The following is a 22,257-nucleotide window of genomic DNA, read 5'->3' on the forward strand; positions in this document are numbered from 1 at the left end:
ATTGTTTCATTCCAGCATTTTATGATCTAGACTTGCACCGTCCACTGTCTTGGCTGCTAATTACATTTGGCTAAATTAAAACTTAAATTAATTAAAACTTAATACAATTAAAAATTTACTTCCTCAGTCTCAGTAGCCACAGAGTTTGGTTTTATTTCTAAATGCCTTTTAGTCAATATATAGGAGATTTAGATTAAAGTCATAGGGCAAGAAATGTCTTTTGATTAATGTTTTCTCTTTCCAGTTGCTACCAATTTTGTGCTTCCTACAGATTTTGCTTAGATGAACATATTCTAAGGTAAAAATGGCATTGTAATGAATACCAAAAAAGTGTTGTAAGCCTTAAAATACTACTTGTATTATGAATGAAGGTACCTAGTTGACACAGAAAATACTACCGTTGAAAAATCAAAGGTCTTGTTAGAGTTGTCTTACCTTTAGAAATAGCGGTTAGGTGAGATTTTTTAAAATTGAGATGTAGAGCTCATTTTTACAGGTGAGGGGATAGGCATATAAAGAGATGAGTAACTTGCCCAGGGTTACACAACCAAATTGTGGTAGCGTCTGGCCTTAAATCCAAAGTCATTTACTAAGATTTTACCCTGCGTTAGTAAGCAGTGATATTAGTAGGACAATTTTAACCTTGGGTATTTAATAACTATTTTAATTGAGTTGAGACAGACTTTCCTTCTGAAAAGGTATGCTTTTCTGTTTGGAATTCTAGAGTAGTTCAACAGGGTCAGAGGGATGGGTCAGTGACCTTGGCCTTTGGCTCAGACCCAGCATCTACCCACCCTGATGAAAGGTGACTAAGTCAGAGTTGGGGTCACTGCCTAGACCAGCCTTCTAGAGAGAGCTGGAGGTAGATATACCCTTAAGGAAAGATGGCTGCTGACTACTCTCTCCCCTTAGCTGCCAGAAGATGTGGCCTCATTATGCTGACTGTGTTCAGAACCAAGGAGAGTCTGAAGGTTGTAAAACATTCCTTTAAAGCAAGGTAGGCAAACTTTTTTTTAAAGGGTCAGGCAATAGATATTTTAAGCTCTCAGGGCTAAGTGGTCTCTGTTACAACTATTCAACTCTGCCCTTGTTGTGGAAGTAACCATAGGCACTATGTGAACAAGTAGGCATGGCTATGTTCCAGTAAAACCTTTTTATAAAACAGATCAAGGACCAGGGGTGGGGGTTGGGGAGCATGGTTTGCCACCCCTGTCTTAAAGCACACTCAAAAAGTTGTCTGATGCACTCAAAAAGAGCCTGGAGGCTCTGGCTAGAAATAAATGATGCTTATTCAAGGGTCTTAGAGTATGCAAACTGGAAACAACTAGGCAAAAAGTCAGATGTGTTTAGAAGAAGAGAAAAAAGTTGAGTTCTTACAGTAAAATGTGAATTTTTGAGACTAATTAGTCCTCTGTTTTTAAAACTAGGATTGGTTCAGGATGGTTATCAGTCAGATGTTAAGCAGTCTGGATGGTGGTGTCAGGTGGTCTGGATACATGACAGAGGCTGATTAGAGGGTTATCCGAAGGTCTCACGTATATCCAGGCATTACCACAGAACTGGAAAGTTCAAAAATTTAAGTTCCCAGGCTAGTTAAAACAAGAATAAAATAATTTCCTCGTACCTGAACCTAATTTATTTTAGTAATTAGCAGTTTGACTACAGTGACTCCATTATATTTCTTCACTCTATTCCTCATAATGTAAGGATTTCCAGAATAGTGAAAATATCCCCAGTTATAATAGTACAATAAGAATTGGACTCTTTTCTCAACTTTGGTAAGACCTCATTTCAAGAAAGTCACTGTAGGTATATGTTATAGATAGCTTGGCATACTATTAAGTAACCAAGGGTTAAAGGATATGCTACATCGCATTGCACTCTGTGTAGTTACATCACTTCTGTAGCAGGAATTGACCTCAAATATGTTAGGTCCTTCTGACCAATCCAGAACTTAACTCTACTATCATGCAAATAAGTAGTCTCCTTGGAGAACAAAAAGTGGCACCTAGGGGGAGCTTCACTGAATCTTTACTGATGGCTTTTTACGTATGCTGAAATACGGAGCTTAAATGGTGACAAAGATGAGACTTGTGTTTTAGAATTCATCTGATGGGGAGGTTAGGTTGGGGACAGCATTCCTAGGTAGCAGGCCTCTCAGTAATCTTTGGGAGACATAATGAGGGCCTGAGCTAAAGCACTGGGGGCAGAGGGGTGTAATTTGCAGATAGTTTTATGAAGTAGAATCAAAAGGATTTGGGGCTTAATGGATTGTGTGGGCCATGAGAAGAGGCATTTTAGGGTGACTTGTTAGTTTCTGACTTGAGTGGATGTATGATGTACCATTCATCAATATCAGCAATGTAGGAAAATATGTAAGTTTTTTTTGGTGGGACATGTGCTAAATTCAGTTTGGATATGTTGAGTTTTGAGGTATGGTGAGAGGGTGATTAGGGGGCATCCAGTGCCCAAGGATACTAGAAATAAAGTACTAAAAGACTATTTAATCTGTTGACAGTAAATTGTAAACTGTTGCAACTCTGCTGTTTACTTAACATACTGTGGTCTCTTTTAAATAGTTCCTTTAGTGTCATACTCTACTGCTAGGAATGTAAATTGGTACAATCTTTCTGAAAATCGGTTTGTATCAAGAGACTTAAAAAAATACTCTCCTTTCTGACACGGTGATTCTTTCGAGAATTTGTGCTAATTTTTTTCTAAAATACAGGCAGATTTAAACACAAAAAGTTCATCATATAGACAAGCGAAAGTATCCAGGTGCCATTTGTTTGGGAAATAGCTAAGTAAAATTTGGTTGCATAAGATGAAACAGTCATTGCAGTCATTTGCCATATAGTCACTTGAGAACTCTTCTGATCTGGGGAAATTCCTCTAATAAAGATGAAGAATTACAAATGCTTCTAAAACCTTAATGTGCATGTGGATCATTTGGAGATCTTGTTAAAAGGCAGATTACATTTCAGTATGTCTTGTGTAGGGCCTGAGATTCTTCATTCCTAACTACTTCCAAGTGTCTGCTGATCTGTGTACTGTCACGTTTTTATTAGAAAGGCACTAAATAACTTTGTCTTAAACTACAAAACAGAAATATGCCAAAAAGTTAGAAGTGATTGCCTCTAAAAGAGGGATTATACTTTTAATTAAAAAAATACTTTTACGTTTCTGCATTTTTCATATTTTCAGTGTGAACATAATAGTTTTTATAAGTTAGATATGCCTACTATATTTAAGCACTTAGTGACTTTGTTTAGTGCCTTGCATTTATTAAATCTCTACAAATGATAGCTTCTGTAATCATCATCATCGTTGTTGTTATGCTTTTGTAAATGAGACAGTTGAGGCACAGAGAAAGGAAGTAACTCGCCAAGTCACATAGTAAATAGGTGGCATAACCTGAATTTCAGTCCAGATCTGTTTATTTCCAGAGCTCACTATTATGACTGTCTCAAGGAGGTGGGGGGTGAGCGGGCAAAAAGCAGTCATCAGTATAGCCAGTCAATGCCAACTTGATCTTTTCACATTGCCTCTAACCCCGGAATACCACCACACCCAAGCTCCTAAAAACATGTCCAGGCTTTTGTTTAAGTTTTTTCAGAGCTTCTTCAGAACTTAAATATTGCTGTTCAGAAATTAGAGAGTGATTTGGCATAAGGTAAAATTATTTGGATGAATAGAGAGATTCAGGCAACCAAATGAAAAAGTATTTTTTATTTTCATTTAATACTAAGTAAATGCCAAAGGACTTTTAAAAGAAACATTTACCTTTATTTGTTTGTTTGTATATGTAAACTGTAAAGAATGATGCAGTGAACACCCATGAGCCTACCACCCAATTTTACAAAAGAACAATTATCCTATCCCACAATTTTACAAAAGAACAATTATCCTATCCCAGTCCCCTCAAGCACATCACTTTCCTGAATTTTCATTTCCTTTCCTGTCTTGTAGTTTTTCTACATATGCTCCATTCCTACAATACATTGTTTATTTTTATGTAAAATGGAATTATACGGCATGTATTTTTCTACAATTTGATTTTTCAACAAATATTTACATTCCTGAGTTTTATCCATATTACTATGTGTAGCTATAATTTAGTAATTTAACTGCATTTCATTGTGTGACTATACTGTACATTCTTTGTTCAGTCTACTGGTGATGTACCTTTGGGTTGTTTCCAGATTTTTCGTTTGTTATTTCTATCAGTGCTGTGGTCCAGATTGTTTATGTTTCATGGTGACCATTTGCAGGAGTTTCTTGAGTATGTATCTAGGAGTATAATTGCTAGATCAAAGGGAATATGCATATTAAGCTTTACTAACTAATGCTAAATTATTTTCCAAAGTAGTTGTATTCATTTATGCACCCACCATCAGTCAGTATGTAAATATTCTAATTATTTCACATTTTTACCAGCATTTCAGATACGCTTTTAAATTTTGCCATCTGATTGAAGTAAAATCACATTTCATTGTGAATATAACATTTGATGTTCTTTTCAAATTTTATAAAGAGGTAGTCCCTAGCGTGACCTTTAGAGTTATTTGTAAACTTTTAATCCTCACCTGAGGATATGTTTTTCATTGATTCTAAAGAAAGGGAGAGGGAGAGAGAAAAACATCGATTGGTTGCCCCATGCATGTGCCCCAACTGGGGATTGAACCCACAACCCTGATACGTGCCCTGACTGAGAATGGAACCCAAGACCCTTCAGTGCATCCAGTGATGCTCCAACCATTGAGCCACATCATCCAGGGCATAGTTATTTGGAAACTTTTAGAATGCAAAGGTGAATATTGTCATGTAAAATGCTATAGAATTTCAATTTTTAATTTGTTCACTACTTTTGTAATACATAAGATCTTTTATGATATTTTGAAAAATTCAGTGTGGTTGACACTTAATTTCATGAAGAAATCTAAAGCATTCAGCTACTTTTGCTGAAAATCTTTAAGTTTGGAAATTGAAATCATAAAAATAAATTTATTTTACACTAATCCTCTTTAATGTTTTTCCTCCTTCATTGGTACAGATGTTTACTTTTAGTAGTTATAAACAGTTTATCTTTTGTTTGGCTGCTTAGAGAATTTGTACTAAGGTGTGAAAACATACAAAACCTTCTAAGTGGATATCCTTTAAGAAACCAAAATATTGTGACAGGACAGTATCCAGCATTAATAAGGGAGTAATTGTACAGAAAGACAGCCTTAAAATAAGATTGCCCTCTGCTGAGAATTCTCTTGCCAATTTAAAAAACATCTTTTATGTTTTAGCATCAGTATGCATGAGCGAGTGAACCGAACGGAAAGACAATTTCGATCACTTCCAGCTAATCAACAGAAACTACTTCCTCAGTTTCTTCTTCACTTGGACAAGATCCGGAAATGCATTGATCATAATCAAGAAATACTACTGACCATTGTGAATGATTGCATACATATGTTTGAAAATAAAGAATATGGAGAAAATGTATGTGAAATTTGTTCTATTTGTTTTTATTTTAGAGTTTAATCTCTGTATTTTGAGGTCTTTATCTTTCTGGATTTTATTTTTATAATTTTGCATGGGTTATTTTCTCTACTCAGGGAATGTTTCCACTTGTATATTCAGTCATTTGATTAGGTTTAATAGAACAGCATGCCAGAAACTGTATTTGTTCACTGATTTTTTTTCTTTAAATACTAAGATAATTGTTGGTATTTTGATACACTTTCACGTAGTGTTCTGGCATACAGTTAGTGACTTAAATTTTTATAAACAACTTTACTAGCTATGTAAAATTAATTTCCCTTGCTAAATTCATTGTGCCCAGTATCTTGTATTTATTGATAGTTATCTTTTTTAATTTAACTTTTTAATCCTCACCCAAGGATATGTTTTTCATTGATTCTAAAGAGACAGGAAGGGGCGGGGGTGGGGGGGAGAGAAACATAGATGTGAGAGAGAAACATCAATTGGCTGCCTCCTGCACACACCCCTACTGGGGATTGAGCCCACAACCTGGCTATGTGCCCTGATTGGGAATCGAACCCAGGACTCTTTGGTGCACAGGATGATGCTCTAACCAACTGAGCCACACTGGCCAGGGCAAGTCATCTTTTATTTTAAGAAATTATTTTCACTTATAAATCTCAAAGGACTGGCAGTAATAGAAACTGAAGTCCTCTTTTTGTGTCCACAGGATAGATACAGTTGGGCCACTCCACTGTGAGCCTCTCCATGCTGCCCCATCAATGATCTGGAGGGACTTTCTTCTCTCTCTTAGAGAATGTTTGGTCTCCATACAGCTCAGTGCTGGTCCTCTCCAGAGTAAAGACTGCTTAATTATATGGTGGTTTCATGATTAATGGATCATAATCTATTGAGGGTAGAAGGGAGACCACCAGACTTTTCATTTAGTATCTCAAGCTGCACTCAAATCTCGTTGAGGTGAGAGGCAGTGATATTTATTCACTAAACCATCTATATAGCCTCTTAGAAGCTTATCTATTTAACTATATTCAAGATTGATTACTTTTCTCAGAAACTAATTGATTTCTCTTTTTTAAACAGGGGAATGGAAAGATTATGCCAGCATCTACATTTGACATGGATAAGTTAAAATCCACATTGAAACAGTTTGTGAGAGACTGGTGTGAAAGTGGGAAAGCAGAAAGGGATGCCTGCTACCAGCCAATCATTAAAGAAATTTTAAAAAATTTTCCAAAAGAGAGATGGTAATTAGTATCTTGTTTTTAACCAATTTCTTTAAGCTATGTAAGCACTGAGTTTTTCTATGAGGCATTTCACAGTTTTGATTCATTTTTATAGTTACTGTGTGCCTGTGTTTTTTTTCATATGTGGGTGTATGGTGGTATATTTGTTCTTGGATGCTTTGTGTGAGGTTGCAGTTAATGTTGTGAATAATTTTTGTTCTAGCACATATGGGATATTAGAAATTAAATAATGAGAAGTTTAGCTTGAATGTTCATTATCAATGATGTCTTTATATCATTTGCTTTATGGCAGAGCAAAAAGCTGAAAACTTCAATTTTCCTCATTATAACATCCTTGTAAGCAAATGAGGGATCAATAACTTGGAGCAGAGATACTTCACTTTTTAATGTTGAAATCCTTGAGCAGTCTGAAGCCCATGAGGATAGCATTTATGAATCTAAAGATAAAATACCTAGGATTATCAAGAAACCAGTTATTTTGAAATAGTTACCAAAAACTTAAAAAGATGATTTGTAATATAACCTGCTCTTTATCATATATCACATTAAAATCTAGCAACAAGTGTTACTATATTTTGAAAGTACTGTATGGTACATATATTATTTTGAGAATTTCAATAACTGATATGAAGTGAAAATATATGTGATTTTCTATAGTTGATAAAGCCAAAGGTACTCCCATAACTACTACAATTTGTTGCCTGCATTTATAATTGAAGAAGAGAGTAACAGTTAAAGGTTAATGAAATTAAAGTGTAATTTTTTTCCTATTCCCTTCATAGATCCAGTGAATTCTCTCCATAGACCCCTTGGGTCCCTGGATGTCAGGTTAGAAACCCCTGACTTAGAGACTATATGTTTAAGGAGAACCACTGGATGGAATTCAGTTTGTCCTTTAAATATCCTTGTAGACAGGTTACTTTTCCTCATCTTCTTCCCCTCCTCAATGATTGGCATCTTTAAGTTTGGTATATCCTTCCAGAAATTTCAGTACGCGTGCGTGTGTGTGTGTGTGTGTGTGTGTGTGTGTGTCTTTTAAAGAAAGTTTTTATTGAAATAACCTAAAAATTACAGATAAGGTGTATGAATTGTACAGAAAGTTCCCATATACTCTGTATCTTTATTGTTGAAAGTATTACAGATGTCCTCCTTTTTTCCCATTGACACCACTCCCACTCCCATATACTCTTTATCTGAATTCATAAATTCGTAACATTTTACATGTGCTTGTATTTCTTTTTCCTACTTCCCTCTTTCCTACCTTCCCCTACTTTATATGTATGTTCTTAAGAACAATGATAATCTCTTAACGTAAACACAGTGCGGTTACCACATTAAGGAAATTTAACTTTGAATACTGTTTTCTAACTTACAGTCTATATTCAAGTTTCATAAATTATCCTGATAATGTCCTTTGTAATGCTCATTTTTCTGTCCAGTCTAGAATACAATCCAGGATATCATAGTACAATTTGATTGTAATGTCTTAATCTTTTTTTTTTTTTTGGTTTAAAACAATGTATATTTTATTCTCAGAGTTCTAGAGATCAGCAAATCAGTTTTCCTGGGCTAAAATCAAGGTATTAGCTGGGCTGGCTCCTTCCAGGAACCATAGGATAGAATATGTTTCCTTGCGTTTCCCAGCTTATAGAGCTGCATCTCTGTATTCTCTTGGCTCAGGGCCCCTTCTTCCAACTTCAAAACCAACAGGATAGATAGCATCTTGCTTCAGTGCCACATTGCCTTCCCTTGTCCAATGTCTTAATCTTGGCCCTTTTTTTTTTTTTTTTTTTTTTTTTTTTGGTTTATGATACATTTTTGAAGAAGACAAGGAAGTTATTGTCTGATGTTTCTTCATGGTTAGATCTAGAATATATGTCCTTTTTCAAAATAATACATAATTGAGCCTGACCAGCGTGGCTCAGCGGTTGAGCTTTGACCTATGATCCAGGAGATTGAGGTTTGATTCCCGGTCAGGGCCCATGCCCAGGTTGCAGGCTCGATCCCCCGTAGGGGGCTTGCAGGAGGCAGCTGATCAGTGACTCTCTCATCACTGATGTTTCTCTTTTTCTCTATCTCCCTTCCTCTCTCTGAAACCAATAAAGGCATATTTTTCAAAATTAAGTCAACAATTCAGTGGCATTAAGTACATTCACAATGGTGTGCATCCATCACCTCTCTATATTGTAATACATTTTTCATCACCCCAAATGAACCCTGTACCCATTAAGCAGTTACTCCCCATCCCCTTCACCCTACCCCACCTTTGTTTGTCAGCAGTTTAAATATAAGTTTCCTAGATGTGGTTTTCTTTGTGTTTATCCTGCTTGGTGTTTGCTTTCCTTTTGGGGGTTTGAGTGCATGTATATCACCAAATCAAACATTCTTTGCTCTTGTCTCTTCATGTCTTCCTCCTCCCCTTTTCTGTTTCTCTTTTGAGACTCAGTTACATATACATATATTAAACTGTTTGACATTGTCTCTCAGGTTTTGTATGGCTCTTTTTTCCACATTGTCCTTGCCCCCCCAACTCTTTATATATTAGTTTGGATAATTTCTGTTGACCTTACTTTAACTTTACTGGTTCTTTATTGTGCCGGTCTGTTGATAAACCCATTGAAAGACTTCCTTATATTTGATACCACATTTAAAAAAAATTAGCACTTCAATATATACATATATTTTCTCACGTGTGTATTCTCTGCTGAAATTTCCTATTTGTTCATGTGATCTACCTTTTCCACTTGATTCTTTCACATTTTTAATGGTTATTTTAAAATCCCTGTCTGATATTTCTAACGTGCTGTTTGTGGGTCAGCTGTGTTGAAGGTTTTCTCTCACAACAGTGGGTTACATTTTTTGCTGCTTTGCATGTCTCATAATTTTTTGATTGAATGCCAAAAATTGTATGTAAAGGAACAGTAGAAACTGAACTAAATAATACTGACAACGAGGAAAGCATTTACCTTTTTCTGGCAGACCACTAGTGTGGGGGGGGACTAAGTGAATCTCCAGTGTTTTTAATATTTAATATTCTTATGTGTATTAGCTGCTTCAATCACCTAAGAGAATTTTGTCCATAAACTTTGCATCTAGAAATATGATAATGTAGCAATATCATTGCTTTCTAGAAAAGGAGATAGTTTCTGAGTTTTCATCTGTGAAATGGCTGCTAATCCATCTTGTTTGAATATCTGTATGTCTCTATGCCATGTAGATTGTGTTTAGCTGAATAAGTTATCATAAAAGTCACCCACTGTATTCTGCTTATCACTAGTAATTTTTTGATATTCTGTGCTATCATTACCTTCTGAACACACAGTCGAAGGGATAATATATTTATTTTATACTTGGAATTCCTGTATCACTAAAACTTTCATTATTTTTATTCCATTGATGATTATTATGACACTTTATTGATTTTCAGTTTTATAAATATTCATCATCAGATATATAGTGTTCTGGGTGTGAGACACAGAATAGCTCAGTAAGGGAATAATGTTGAAAGCATAATTGAATTTATTATATAGTCATGTTACTAGGTATAAAAACAAACAAAAAAAACTAGTGCTTATTTCTGTGTGTCCAAATACCTAATGTACAAGATTCAGGAGTCATATAAGTAATAATTCATTGCCCCTTTTTTGTTGTGCTCTGCAGACATAATTTAGGAAGAAGATCCTCAGTGACATGTTTTATTAGAAAGAAGTTTATTCATAGGTTTCAAAGCTAGATTTTAAATACTTAAACTACTGGAACTGCATGACATATATAGTACTTATTTGACAAGCTTCAAATTTACATTTTTAGTGTCCAAGGACTTGTTAATGCATTTGTATTCAAGTTTTATTAGTGAGGACACAGTATGTTGGGGTTCCTAATTTTTTATATAACACTGTCTCTTCTTCAAGCTTTTTATTTTGTTTGGATTGAAGATGACCTATCATAGATGAGATTTTGTGATCTTTGACTCCTTTTTCACATGTAGTAATTCCTTGTTAGATAAATGATATGTGAATATCTTCTCCCATGCTATAGGTTGTTTTTTCACTTTTTGATAATGTACTTTGTTGTACAAAATTTTATAATTTTGTTAAGCCCCATTTATATCTTTTTTCTTTTGTTGCCTTTCATGTCACATCTAGAATTCATTGCCAAATCCAATGTCATGAAGATTTTTCCCAATGTTTTCTTCTAAGAGTTGTAGTTCTTAAGTTTAGGTCTTTGATTCATTTTGAGTTAATTTTTGTGTGTGATATAAGGTAAGGCTCTAACTTCATTCTTTTAAATGTGGTTATCCAGCCCCAGCTGGTTTGGCTTAGTAGTTAGAGCGTCAGCTTGTGCACCAAAGGGTCTCGGGTTCGATTTTCAGTCAAGGGCATGTGCCTGGGTTGCAGTTAGATCCCTGGCCCCAGGTCGAGGCACGTGTGGGAAGCAACCAATTGTTGTCTTACATTGATGCTTCTCTCTCTCTCTCTCTCTCTCTCTGGCTGTCGCTCTCTTCCATTCTCTTCCCCCTCCTCCCCTCCATCCCTTCCTTCCCCTCTCCAAAAATCAGTGGAAAAAATATCCTTGGGTGAGGATTAACAGTGAGTGAGTGAGTGCTATCCAGTTTTCCCAGCACCATTTGTTAAAAAGACTGTCCTTTCCCCGTTTGTCTTGGCACTGTTGTTGAAAATCGATCAACTGTATAGGCAAGGGTTTATTTTCAGGCTCTCTGTTCTATTCCATTTGTCCATTTGCCCTTATGCCAATACCGTACTATTTTAATTTCTTTAGTTTTGTAAGTTTTGGAGTCAGGAAATGAGTCCTACAATTTATTCTTGATTTCAGGTTAGTTTTGGGGACTTGGGGTCCCTTGTAATTCCATATGAATTTCAGAATCAGCTTTTCCATTTCTGTGAAAAAGGCTGTTGGAATTTTGTTAGGGGTGATGTTGAATATGTTGACTGTTTTGGGTAGTAGTGACATCTTAACAATATTAAATCTTTTACCAATGAATATAAGACGTCTTTTCATTTATTTAGATGTTCTTTAATACCTTTCAGCAATGTTTTATAGTTTTCAGTGTACAAATCTTTCTCCTCCTTGGTTAAATTTATTCCTGAGTATTTAGTTCTTTAAGGTGCTGTTGTAAATTGAGTTACTTTCATTGCTGATGCATAGAAACACAGCTGATTTTTGTGTTAATCTTGGACCCTGCAATTTTGGTTAGTTTATTGACTCTAGTAGCTTTCTTGTGGATTCTTTGGGATTTTTCTACATATAGGATATGTCATCTGTGAATAGAGAAGGAGATAGAAACATCAATGATGAGAGAGTCAGATTGGCTGCCTCCTGCACGCCACCTTCTGGGGATCGAGCCCGCGACTCAGGCATGTGCCCTGACCTGGAATCGAACCTTGATCTCCTGTATCCTGGGTCGATGCCCAGCCTCTGAGTCCTGAGGGCTGGGCTGGAGATAGTTTTTAGCCTCTTCCTTCCCCACTGGACGAATGGCTCTGGCTGGAGCTTCCAGTACAGTGTTGAATAGCAGTGGTGAAGGGGGCTCCTTATTTGGTTTTGGTCTAGAGGGAAAAGTTGTAGACCAGGTGGTTTCACTGGTGAATTCTATTAAACATTTAAAGAATAATAAACACCAATTCTTCTTAATCTGTCCTCAAAAAATTGAAGAGGAGGTAACACTTCCTAATTCATTCTGTGAGGCCAGCATTATTCCAATACCAAAGTCAGATAAAGGCATCACAAGAAAAAAACTTCACAAAGAAAAAACGATCAATATCACTTATACATGTCGATGTAAAAATCCTCAAAAAACTATTAGCAAATAGAATCCAAGAATATATTAAAATAATTATTCACCATTACCAAGTAGGATTTATCTCAGTAACGCAAGGGTGTTTCAGCATTAGTAAATTTTATAGAGACAACTTGATAATATTTTAGAAAAATCATATGCATGTCTTTTGACTCTAGTAATTCAATTTTGGAGAAGCTTTCTACAGATATACTGCATGTGGAAAATTATGTAGGTCAAGGATATTAGTTTTAATGTTATAATAACAAAAGACTGGAAACAAAGGGCCAGCTAGTAAATATTTTAGGCTTTGTGGGCATTGTGATGTATGGGGACCACTCAGCTCTTTTGCCCTGGTAATGCAGCCATAGACAATATATAAATGAATGGGCATGGCTGTGTTCCAATCAAACCTTATTTACAAAAACATGACTGGCCTGTGGGTCACAGTTGCTGAACCCTGTATTAAATAAAAGGTGCAAAGTTAAGAACTTGAAATATGAACTATAACAGAAGTATGAATGAAGTAATGAAAGCATCAAGAAATGAGTTCAAGCTTTGCCTGGGATATTTGGGAAAGACTTCATAGATAAGGTGATAATTTAAACTGAGTTTCTGTGGGTATTTAGGAGCTCTAAAGATTAACGTGAGAAAGTGTTCTATGGAATTCGTGAGAAGTTGTTTGGTTGATAGGTGGAGTGTTTTTTTTTTTGTTGTTGGGAGTAAGGTAAGTTGGAGCCTTGGCAATGTGCTCAGTTGGTTGAGTGTCATGCACCAGGTCACGGGTTTGATTCTTGGTCAGGGCACATGCTTGGGTTACGAGCTTGATCCTGCAGGAGGCAGTTGATTGATGTTTCTCTCTTTCCCTCTCCCTTCGTCTCTCTCTAAGATCAATAAAATTTTTTTTTAAAGTGGTAAGTTGGGACCATGTTTTTGAAGAGGCTGGGTACTAATGCTGGTTTCTAATTCATTTTCTACTTTGAGTAAAAAATATTTCAACACCTACCTCTGTTAAACCTTGACATTTTGTTATATTCAAAAATTTTTGTATTTTTTAAAAGAAATGTTACAGATACAATTGAAACTGCCCTCAAACAATAGAGCAATTCTCTTCAGAGATGGTAACATGAATTTGTTTGTTACTGTAATCTTACCTTCTTACATTAACTATATGCTCATATACCCCTAAACTAGTGATTTTCAACCTGTTTTTAAATCTCATGGCACATATAAACTACTAAAATTCTGCAGCATACCAAAATGTATATTTTTTGCTGACCTGGAAAAAATATAGATATAATTTTGATTCATTCACACCAGACAGCTATTGTTTTTTTTGGTGTTGTCATTTTTTTATTTGAAAATCTAAGGGAAAGGAGGTCAGTGCCTCTAAGTAGTCAGGTATTGCATGTTTTAAAAATTCCTGTGGTACACCAGTTGAAAATTGCTGGCCTAGCCCAACCGGGCGTGGCTCAGCGGTTGAGCATTGACCTGGGATCCAGGCGATCAGGGTTCGATTCCCAGTCAGGTCACATGCCCGGGTTGCGGGCTCATTGGTGTTTCTATCTCTCTCTCCCCCTCTCCTTTCCTCTCTCTGAAATCAATAAAGATATATTTAAAAAAAGAAAAAGAAAAAGAAAGAAAATTGCTGGCCTAAACCATACAAATACTGTATTGTTTTGTATGCTTTAAAAGTTCATATAATGGTTTATGATGTTTTTTCAAGATTGTTTTTTGCTCAGAATTGTTTTTATTATTTCATCATATAGACCAACTCTGGCCAATAGAAATATAAAGCAATGCACATATGTTATTTTAAATTTTCCAGTAGCTACATAAAAAGGTAAATAGAAACAGGTGAAGTTATAATATACTTTAATAATCCAGTATATCTATATCAAAAATATTTCAACTTACAATGAGTATACAAGATTATTAATGAGATAGTTTACATTCCTTTTTTAAACTAAGTCTTTGAAATCTGGCATTATTTTACACTTGTAGCACATCTCAATTAGAACTAGCCACATTTTAAGTGTTCAGTAGCCAGCCACAAGTGGTTAGTGGCATTTACTATACTGGACCGATAGTGAATTGCTGTGATTTAAACAACTTACTTAAATTAACCTTTTTGATGCTTAAAGGTAGTATATACTCCTACCACCAGGGGTCAGCTAAGTGTCATCATGTTGACACAACAAGAGGAAATATTTTGTGTATTGGAATTTGCTAATCTGTAACTGCAATGCAAAAAACATTCTGTGTCCAATAAAGGAAATCTCTCCCAAGCACACTTACTGCTGGTAAAAGAGTCGGAGCACAAAGGGTGGTACAAATGTGACCCACGGCCTGTCCAGACTTATAAGGCTCTGTTCCATCCTTACAAATGTATCCTCTAGTAGCCAGAGGTGTTGCATTTGTACTAAATGTGCCATCTCCATATTTGGACCTTAATAATTAGGTAAATTCATTTGCTTGCCTATATTTGCAAAGAATCTCCAGCAGGCAACACTTGATTATTGAGCCACATATTACATGCCTCTTTTCCTGTTTTGGGTTTTTTTTTTTTTTAAGCCATTTCACCATAAGGGTCTATACTTAGATTTATAGTTCTCTTATTCTCCATAGAAATACCTTCATAGAAGTGTCCTAGACTTCATAAGGATCCATAGCAGAAACTGCTTTTCAGGGTGCCTTAGTTTCATATACATTATAATTACAGGGATGTTTCATTATACTGTTAATATCCCTTCTGTATAGACCCAATGAAAAGCAATCTAGCTAAGAACAAAGAATTAGGGGGAAATTCTCTCCATCTCTCCCATTCCTTGCTTAATTCTTAATCGTTTTTCAGTGATTTGTTTTAATATGTATTCTTTTATATGCCCACGGGAATCCTTTTTGTCATAATACAAGTAATTGGCTTGATGACAGCCTTTTAATAGTTTTATACAGCGACTTTCTGCCACAAGGTGGGGGTAGTGAGTTCTGTGGCTCTGATTAGTTAGGGTGAATTTCATAATAGCAGCCATAAGTTAATTTCCTTCATAAACAAAATAATTGTTGATACCATTATTAACAAAACTTACCCTTTAGGTTAGCATGCTTTCTAATTTCTGAATGATTTTCCTTTTGTTTTAATGAATACCATAAAATTTACTTTTCTTGGTGTGTAGTTTTATGAATTTAGCATGTATAGATATGCATAATCCACTACCAACAGGATACAGAACAGTTCCATTATCTGTCAAAAAATTCTCATGTTTCTCTTTGTAGTGACACACTATCCCCACCCTTAACCCATGGTAACTGTTTACCAATCACTGGTTTTTTCTTCTTGAGAATGTCCTATAAATGGAATCATAACAGTATATTTGTCACCTTTTGAAATTATTTTTTTCACCCAGAATAAAGCCATTGAGACTCATCTATGTTCTGCATGGTAATATTTTACATAGATGGATTAGCTATTCAGAAATTATTAGTGATTATTTTTATAAAGATTTAAGTCCCAATTTACTTTCAAATCCTTTTACTTCCATTATTTTGATTTAAGCAAAACAACTCTAAGCTGAAAACAACCGTTTGGGGAAAATGTATGTTTTTATTGGGCAAATGGGAACTGAAAAGAAACGGGGTAATTCTGGAGAGTATTTTGGGTAGGTCTGGTAGGGAGTGGAAAATGGGAGAGAGGCCTGGGTGGGGTGCCATAGTGACAAGTCCTTTATACAAGGGGTAGCACAGAGTTCTACAGCTAGGACTTTCTCACATTCAGATATTAAAATTTTATATATTTTTGTTAGATACCGATTATAGGTAGGACTGATGATATGCCCTCTTCATTAAAAATTTAAGTGTTCATGCACATGCACACACACATTGTATAATCTAGAATGAGGAGAAAGCACTCTATTTTATTTTAGTGAAAACTATTATGTGGCACCTTGGAATTAGTTAGCCTGTATCAAGGATTAAAGGATGTCTTACTAATCATAATAAGCCTATGTGTCAGAAATCATTTTTAACAAATTTTGGTTTATGCCATATTGTATATGTAAAATTCAACAGTGAAACAAACTAAATAAACTGTTATGGTTTTTATACAAATAACATGTTCCATATGTAAATATTAAGACTGAATGCCCCTGGGTAAAGTCCCATGTTACTATATTTGTAGACTGAATTTTCAAAAGCTCCATAGTCCTGATTGTTTTCTGTTTTAAAGTGGGAAACGCAAATGTTATCATCTAGGGCTTCTAGGAAACAGCCCTGCTGCTGTTTGGACCACACCATGATGTTTAAATACAAAAAGAAATTATACATGGGACTACATTTGGAAATTGGATTTTATTTGTGAACTAAATTTGGGGAATACAGACAATAGAGAAATTCCTTTTTAACTGACATACTAGCTGACTATACACATTTTTGTTTTCTGTAAGAATACCATTTTAGTTTTCTTAAGGTTATATTTATTTGCCAGAAGTCCTGAGAAAGGTTCTTGCTTTGCTAAGGCTACTATCTAGTGGTTTGAAAGTGGAATGGTAGATTTTATAGCAAAGGAAATTGGTGGTAGAGTGATGCAAATAAGTGAGAGTAGTTTTATTGTATTCTGGTTTGATGTGATATATTTGCCATTATATATGCTCAATTAGAAGGCAGTTTTACCCATGAGAATATCCCCCCTCCAAATTCTTCTGCCAACTGAAATAAAAGATTTTAAAGATACGCCTGACACATTAAAATTTATATGCTTAATCATTTAGTTACATGAACCATTGTATTAGATACAGAATTTAGAAATAAAGTTGCTTTGTTTACCATCTCATGATAAAATAATTTTGTTCAATCTCATTGTATATATTGGGATCCCTTTGGGGTAATCTGTCTTCCTAACGCAGTTGTTCAGGTGACAGCTACTAGGGATGAGTGTTTTCATAAGTCTTCAAATATAAGGTGACTGCATTTTTTCTGAAAAGTAATATTTTGGGGATAAAACCCTCATATCTGAACATACAATAAATACCTTATGCCTTTATTTTACATTGATATTTAGAAGTATTTCTCAATTTTAAGTAGTCATTCTTGAGTGAGATTATTATTATTAAATATCAGAGTTTTTAGTTGTTAATGTGATTTTTGTCTTTTTTTTTTTCTTTAAGGGGTTGGACATAATTGCCTTATTTCATTTCAGGGATCCTTCTAAAGTAAATATTCTGGTACCTGGTGCTGGACTAGGAAGACTGGCCTGGGAAATAGCTATGCTAGGTTATGCTTGTCAAGGAAATGAATGGAGTTTTTTTATGCTCTTTTCTTCCAACTTTGTACTCAACAGGTATTTAATTTACTTTTTGCTAGAAATAGTAGTATCTCAGAATCAGATTGACTTACCTATTTTTGAACAATTCTGAATTTGAAGATAAGCACATAGTGTTTAATTATGATATTTATCATAAATGCTTCTTATATTAAATTACTTATACAATTGTCACTTTAATCAGTTTCCTAGTTAACAGAAATTTGATGAGGATGGATTAGCGACTTTAGAAAGTGACTTGGCCTTCCACAAAACTGAAATGATTTCTGTGTGAATTTCAGGACCAAGTATGATCCAGGAAGGAGTATTTTCTCATTGTTCCTTAAACTTCTTCACTCTTTTGTTTCTTCGGTGGAGTAAGAGTGCAGTATAGTGATCATATCTTTTTTCTTAATCAAATTCTTATTAAATGGCCAAGTAAGCTCACATGATTGAGTTGGAAAGATCTCTCAGAACTTCTGTGGCCTCTTAGTAAGTAGTTATTATTTGTTATTATAAAGTCAGAAGAGTTGTTATTTTTAAAGCCAGAAGAGGTGTGTTAGAGAAAAAGTAAATAGCTGTCTGTTTAAATGATATGTTGTTTTGGTAGCAGTATGTGTTAGGGGGTGATAATAAGGTAAAAAGGAGAAGGTTGTACAAAATAATTAAAATAGGTATCAAAACCTGTAACACTTTTTGAAAAAGTACTTGGACTGGTTTTTACTTGATTTTGAAGTTTGGAAGTACATTTTTAAAACGGAATGAACAACATATTTATATCTCAGAATTTAATTTTTTTCTGTCTTTTCATTCATGATTCATCTGCATGTATATGTGCTTTTTTAGATGGTTGGGGAGTAGTAATACTTTTTAAGTATTATATAAGTAAACCTTTAATCAAAAGAATATTTTAGTGTTGAAAGTAGATTTTCTTGGTAAAATAGTTAACACTGAATCTTATGCTCATATTTTGCAGATGTTCTGAAATTAATAAATATAAGCTTTACCCCTGGATCCATCAGTTTAGCAATAACAGGAGGTCAGCTGATCAGATTCGACCCATCTTTTTCCCTGATGTTGACCCCCACAGCCTTCCTCCTGGTTCTAACTTTTCTATGACAGCAGGAGATTTTCAGGAGATATACTCAGAATGCAGTAAGTTTAAAGCATGCATTTTAAAGGTTTTATTCTTCTAAATTTAATGAGCTAATTGTATACTAAGCTAAAGTTTTGGTCATTCATTTTGATGGTAGAATATAAGGTATACTTTAGTAACAATTTAGAATATTTTAAAGGTTGTGTATAAGGCAATGATGGGAAATATAAAGAAGTGTAAGATCCCACAGTTAAGCAATTTAGAATCTGTTAGGTCTATTAATAGAAGACAACATATAAACAAGTTCAGTTGAATAATGAATGTAATAAAGATGGAAGTAGGTTAGTGTGAGAAGGGATTCCTCTTTGGAGAGGCTGTGACATAAGGATGAGAGGAATGGCATTCCAGGCCAGTAGAGGTACATAGATACGAATGAATAAGGGAACTGGGGATGGTAGAACAGCTTCACCGGAAGGCAAAGGGAGGTTTATTTGGAGATTTAATGAGAGACATGGTTCCAGAAGTAAGTTGGTCCCAGATTGTGGAGGACCTTTATAATCAGGCTCTGAAGTTTAGACTTCAGCCTGGCCAACTTATGAAGAAATTTATGCTAGGCATTAGAGAAACAGATGTACATGGTAAAGAGGGAGACAGGGGGGTTGTCAGTGAAAAGAAGAATGAAATGCTGAGGGGTCAGCAAATCATTCATTTAACAAATATTTGTTGAGCACTTGCTAAGTGGCAGATATGTTCTAGGCACTGGAAAGAGAGCAGTGAGCAAAAAGTCCTGTACACAGGGAACTTTTATATTCTTATAGGGAGAGGGACACAGGGTGATGAGGGACTAGGGAGGGGTTGCTGGGTTTTTATTGTTTTTGTTTAATATTTTTATTTTTTAGAGAGAGGAAGGGAGAATGGGGAGAGAGAGAAATATCAATGAGAGAGAGTCATTGATTGGTTTCCTCTTGTACGTCCCCTACCAGGGATCAAGCCTGCAGCCTGGGCATGTGCCCTGACTGGGAATCGAACCTGCAACCTTTTGGTGCACAGGATGATGCCCAACCAATTGAGCCACACTGGCCAGGGCGGGCTGCTGTTTTATATAGTTATCAGGGAAGGTCTTTCTAAGAACAGAACTTAAAAAGAAAGTGTGTGAATACAGTCTTTCTGAAACCTTTTGAAATTGGTAGTTAACATTGGTTGAAAGAAATCACAATTTAAAATTCAAATGACTATTATTTGTCTGCACTGATTTTAAATGAAGGCAGTTGAATAAATTATAAGCAAAACATGTCATTTGGTAAAGATATATAGTGATATAGGTCATCAAAAATTATTCCCAGCCCAGCCAGTCATGGCTCGGCGTTTGAGCATCGACCTAGGATCCAGACAATCGGGGTTCGATTCCCAGTCAGGGTACATGCCCGCGTTGCAGGCTGGGCAGCTGATCAATGACTCTTTCATCGTTGATGTTTCTATCTATCTCTCTCTCTCATTTCCTCTCTCTGAAATCAATAAAGATACATTTTAAAAAAAAATTATTCCCAAATTGATTATCAAATTATTAATTAAATCTTTTGTGAATTGCAAAGTTTATCTCATAAATGATTGTTTGCCTTGATCATAGTAGTTGATGGGAAGAGGTTAGCTTCTATAGCCCTGCAGTTAATGAAATATTAATATTCTGTTAAGAGGTAACTGGTACATTTATGGAATTAGTTAAAAGTCAAAATAAAATGACAAATGTAGTAATTTGATTTTCCTTGAATAGATACCTGGGACTGTATTGCTACCTGTTTCTTCATAGACACAGCTCACAATGTAATTGATTATATTGACACAATATGGAAAATCCTCAAGCCAGGTGGAATTTGGATAAATCTAGGTAAGTTCCTCAGTATTTATCAGGATTTTACACATTAACCTAGTAGTTATAATTATCCTACGTTTGGTAACTTCATAGTACCAAGTGTTCACAAAAGTTATAATTGTGTTGTATATGTTTTAAAACCTCTGGATTTTCCTTTAGACTGCTTCCTACTTAATGGTACAGTTCCTCCAATCCTAGCTAATTCCTCCATAAGTAGTGGAAGCCCCTAAGTTGTGCATTTACACCAGGTCAGTTTCATAGCATTCATCATTTCAGAGAGTACTGGTTATTCATTTGATGATCATCTTACCTCATCTTCCCCACTCTTCACTTTACGGAGACAACAGTCCTGTTCTTTCTGTAATGAAACATTTGAGGGCAAGCACTTACTCTCCCTTGGAAACCTTCTCCCAGTGCATATACATACTGGGAAAAGAGGAGATGTGATAACTTTTGTGACTACCTTGAGTTTAAGAAAGAACAGAAATATAGTTTCACATATGCAGAAAACTTCCTGCATTCTGACACTGGGTGCTGGAAATCAAATGATGAGTGTGACGTGGTCCCTCCCATGTAGATTATAAGGGAAACTGCCAGTTTTACCCTTTCTTTTTAAAAAAATTCCTTTTCTTTAAAATAAATGGGAGAAAAATAATATTATCAAGGTAAAGATAATTATCTTTTTTAGTGAAACACATAATCAGTGTTGAGAAGGACATGAGGGTTAATATACTACTTGAACGTCAGATACACGTTGTTTGAGTCCTTAGCCTTCAGGATTGGTTTGGTTTTGTTGGTGGGTTCTGTCACCTGTTCTTTTTTAATGATTTGACTTTACCAGAGGTTTTGCCAGTAGGATTAAGCCTACAGGTAGTAGGCCTTTTCCAAACTTCTCTTTAGAATGCCATAGGACAGATGAGAACAGCTGGCTGTACGATGTAATCATAATATGAAACAAGTATCTCAAACCTTGGGTCTTCTTTAAAAGAAAAGTATTTCTTTCCCCAAGAATGACTGAAAGAAGACATTACCTACTGGGTAATTTGCTCACTGTGTGTTAAGCATTGTGTTAGCCACTTATAAATACCTTGTTTAATCTCAAAACAGTTCTATGTTGAAATGGCGTTATTGCTATTTTATAGTTGAAGATACTGAGTTGTGGGTTAAATATCTAGAAAAAAGGTACTGGAGAATCAGGCTTACAGCCTATATCCAACTCCTTGAATGCTAACCAGCTATCTCTGCAGGCTTGTGCTGGGTCAGTTTATCCTTAGCATTAATCTTAACTGCATATGTATGTGATTAAAATTTTTGATCCCATTTACTGAGTTATGGTAAGGTTTTGTATATTTCCAAAGCATTTGACTTAACTTTCATAGAAATAACTTTTCCTTTTGAACATTTATTTTAGTGGTTCATTAATATTTTATTGTTCATAAAAATAATAATTGTAACTGCCTG

General features: G+C 35.2%; 1 protein-coding gene and 1 long non-coding RNA gene across 6 annotated transcripts in view; one reads left to right on the plus strand and one right to left on the minus strand.

The window, feature by feature from the left end:
* Positions 1 to 22,257, plus strand: part of CARNMT1 (carnosine N-methyltransferase 1) — a 32,767-nt gene that overhangs the window by 2,453 nt on the left and 8,057 nt on the right. For 3 of the 5 annotated variants that reach the window (XM_081151799.1, XM_081151800.1, XM_081151801.1), the window contains exons 2-8: positions 245 to 298; positions 913 to 997; positions 5,295 to 5,490; positions 6,574 to 6,737; positions 17,729 to 17,869; positions 18,807 to 18,985; positions 20,698 to 20,811. In XM_081151799.1, the coding sequence (XP_081007925.1) occupies positions 936 to 997; positions 5,295 to 5,490; positions 6,574 to 6,737; positions 17,729 to 17,869; positions 18,807 to 18,985; positions 20,698 to 20,811 (856 nt within the window). In that variant the 5' untranslated portion in view covers positions 245 to 298; positions 913 to 935. The remainder of the gene's footprint in view (positions 1 to 244; positions 299 to 912; positions 998 to 5,294; positions 5,491 to 6,573; positions 6,738 to 17,728; positions 17,870 to 18,806; positions 18,986 to 20,697; positions 20,812 to 22,257) is intronic. The other 2 variants (XM_081151798.1, XM_081151797.1) reach the window with 2 other exon arrangements.
* Positions 8,533 to 22,257, minus strand: part of LOC308564099 — a 34,365-nt gene continuing 20,640 nt past the window's right edge. Inside the window, exons 2-3 of the long non-coding RNA XR_013999897.1 lie at positions 21,107 to 21,154; positions 8,533 to 8,825 (exon numbers count right to left, since the gene is read on the minus strand). This is a non-coding gene — a long non-coding RNA (uncharacterized lncRNA). The remainder of the gene's footprint in view (positions 8,826 to 21,106; positions 21,155 to 22,257) is intronic.

This window comes from Miniopterus schreibersii (genome assembly GCF_964146895.1).
Source record: "Miniopterus schreibersii genome assembly, chromosome: 11".
NCBI lineage: Eukaryota > Metazoa > Chordata > Mammalia > Chiroptera > Miniopteridae > Miniopterus > Miniopterus schreibersii.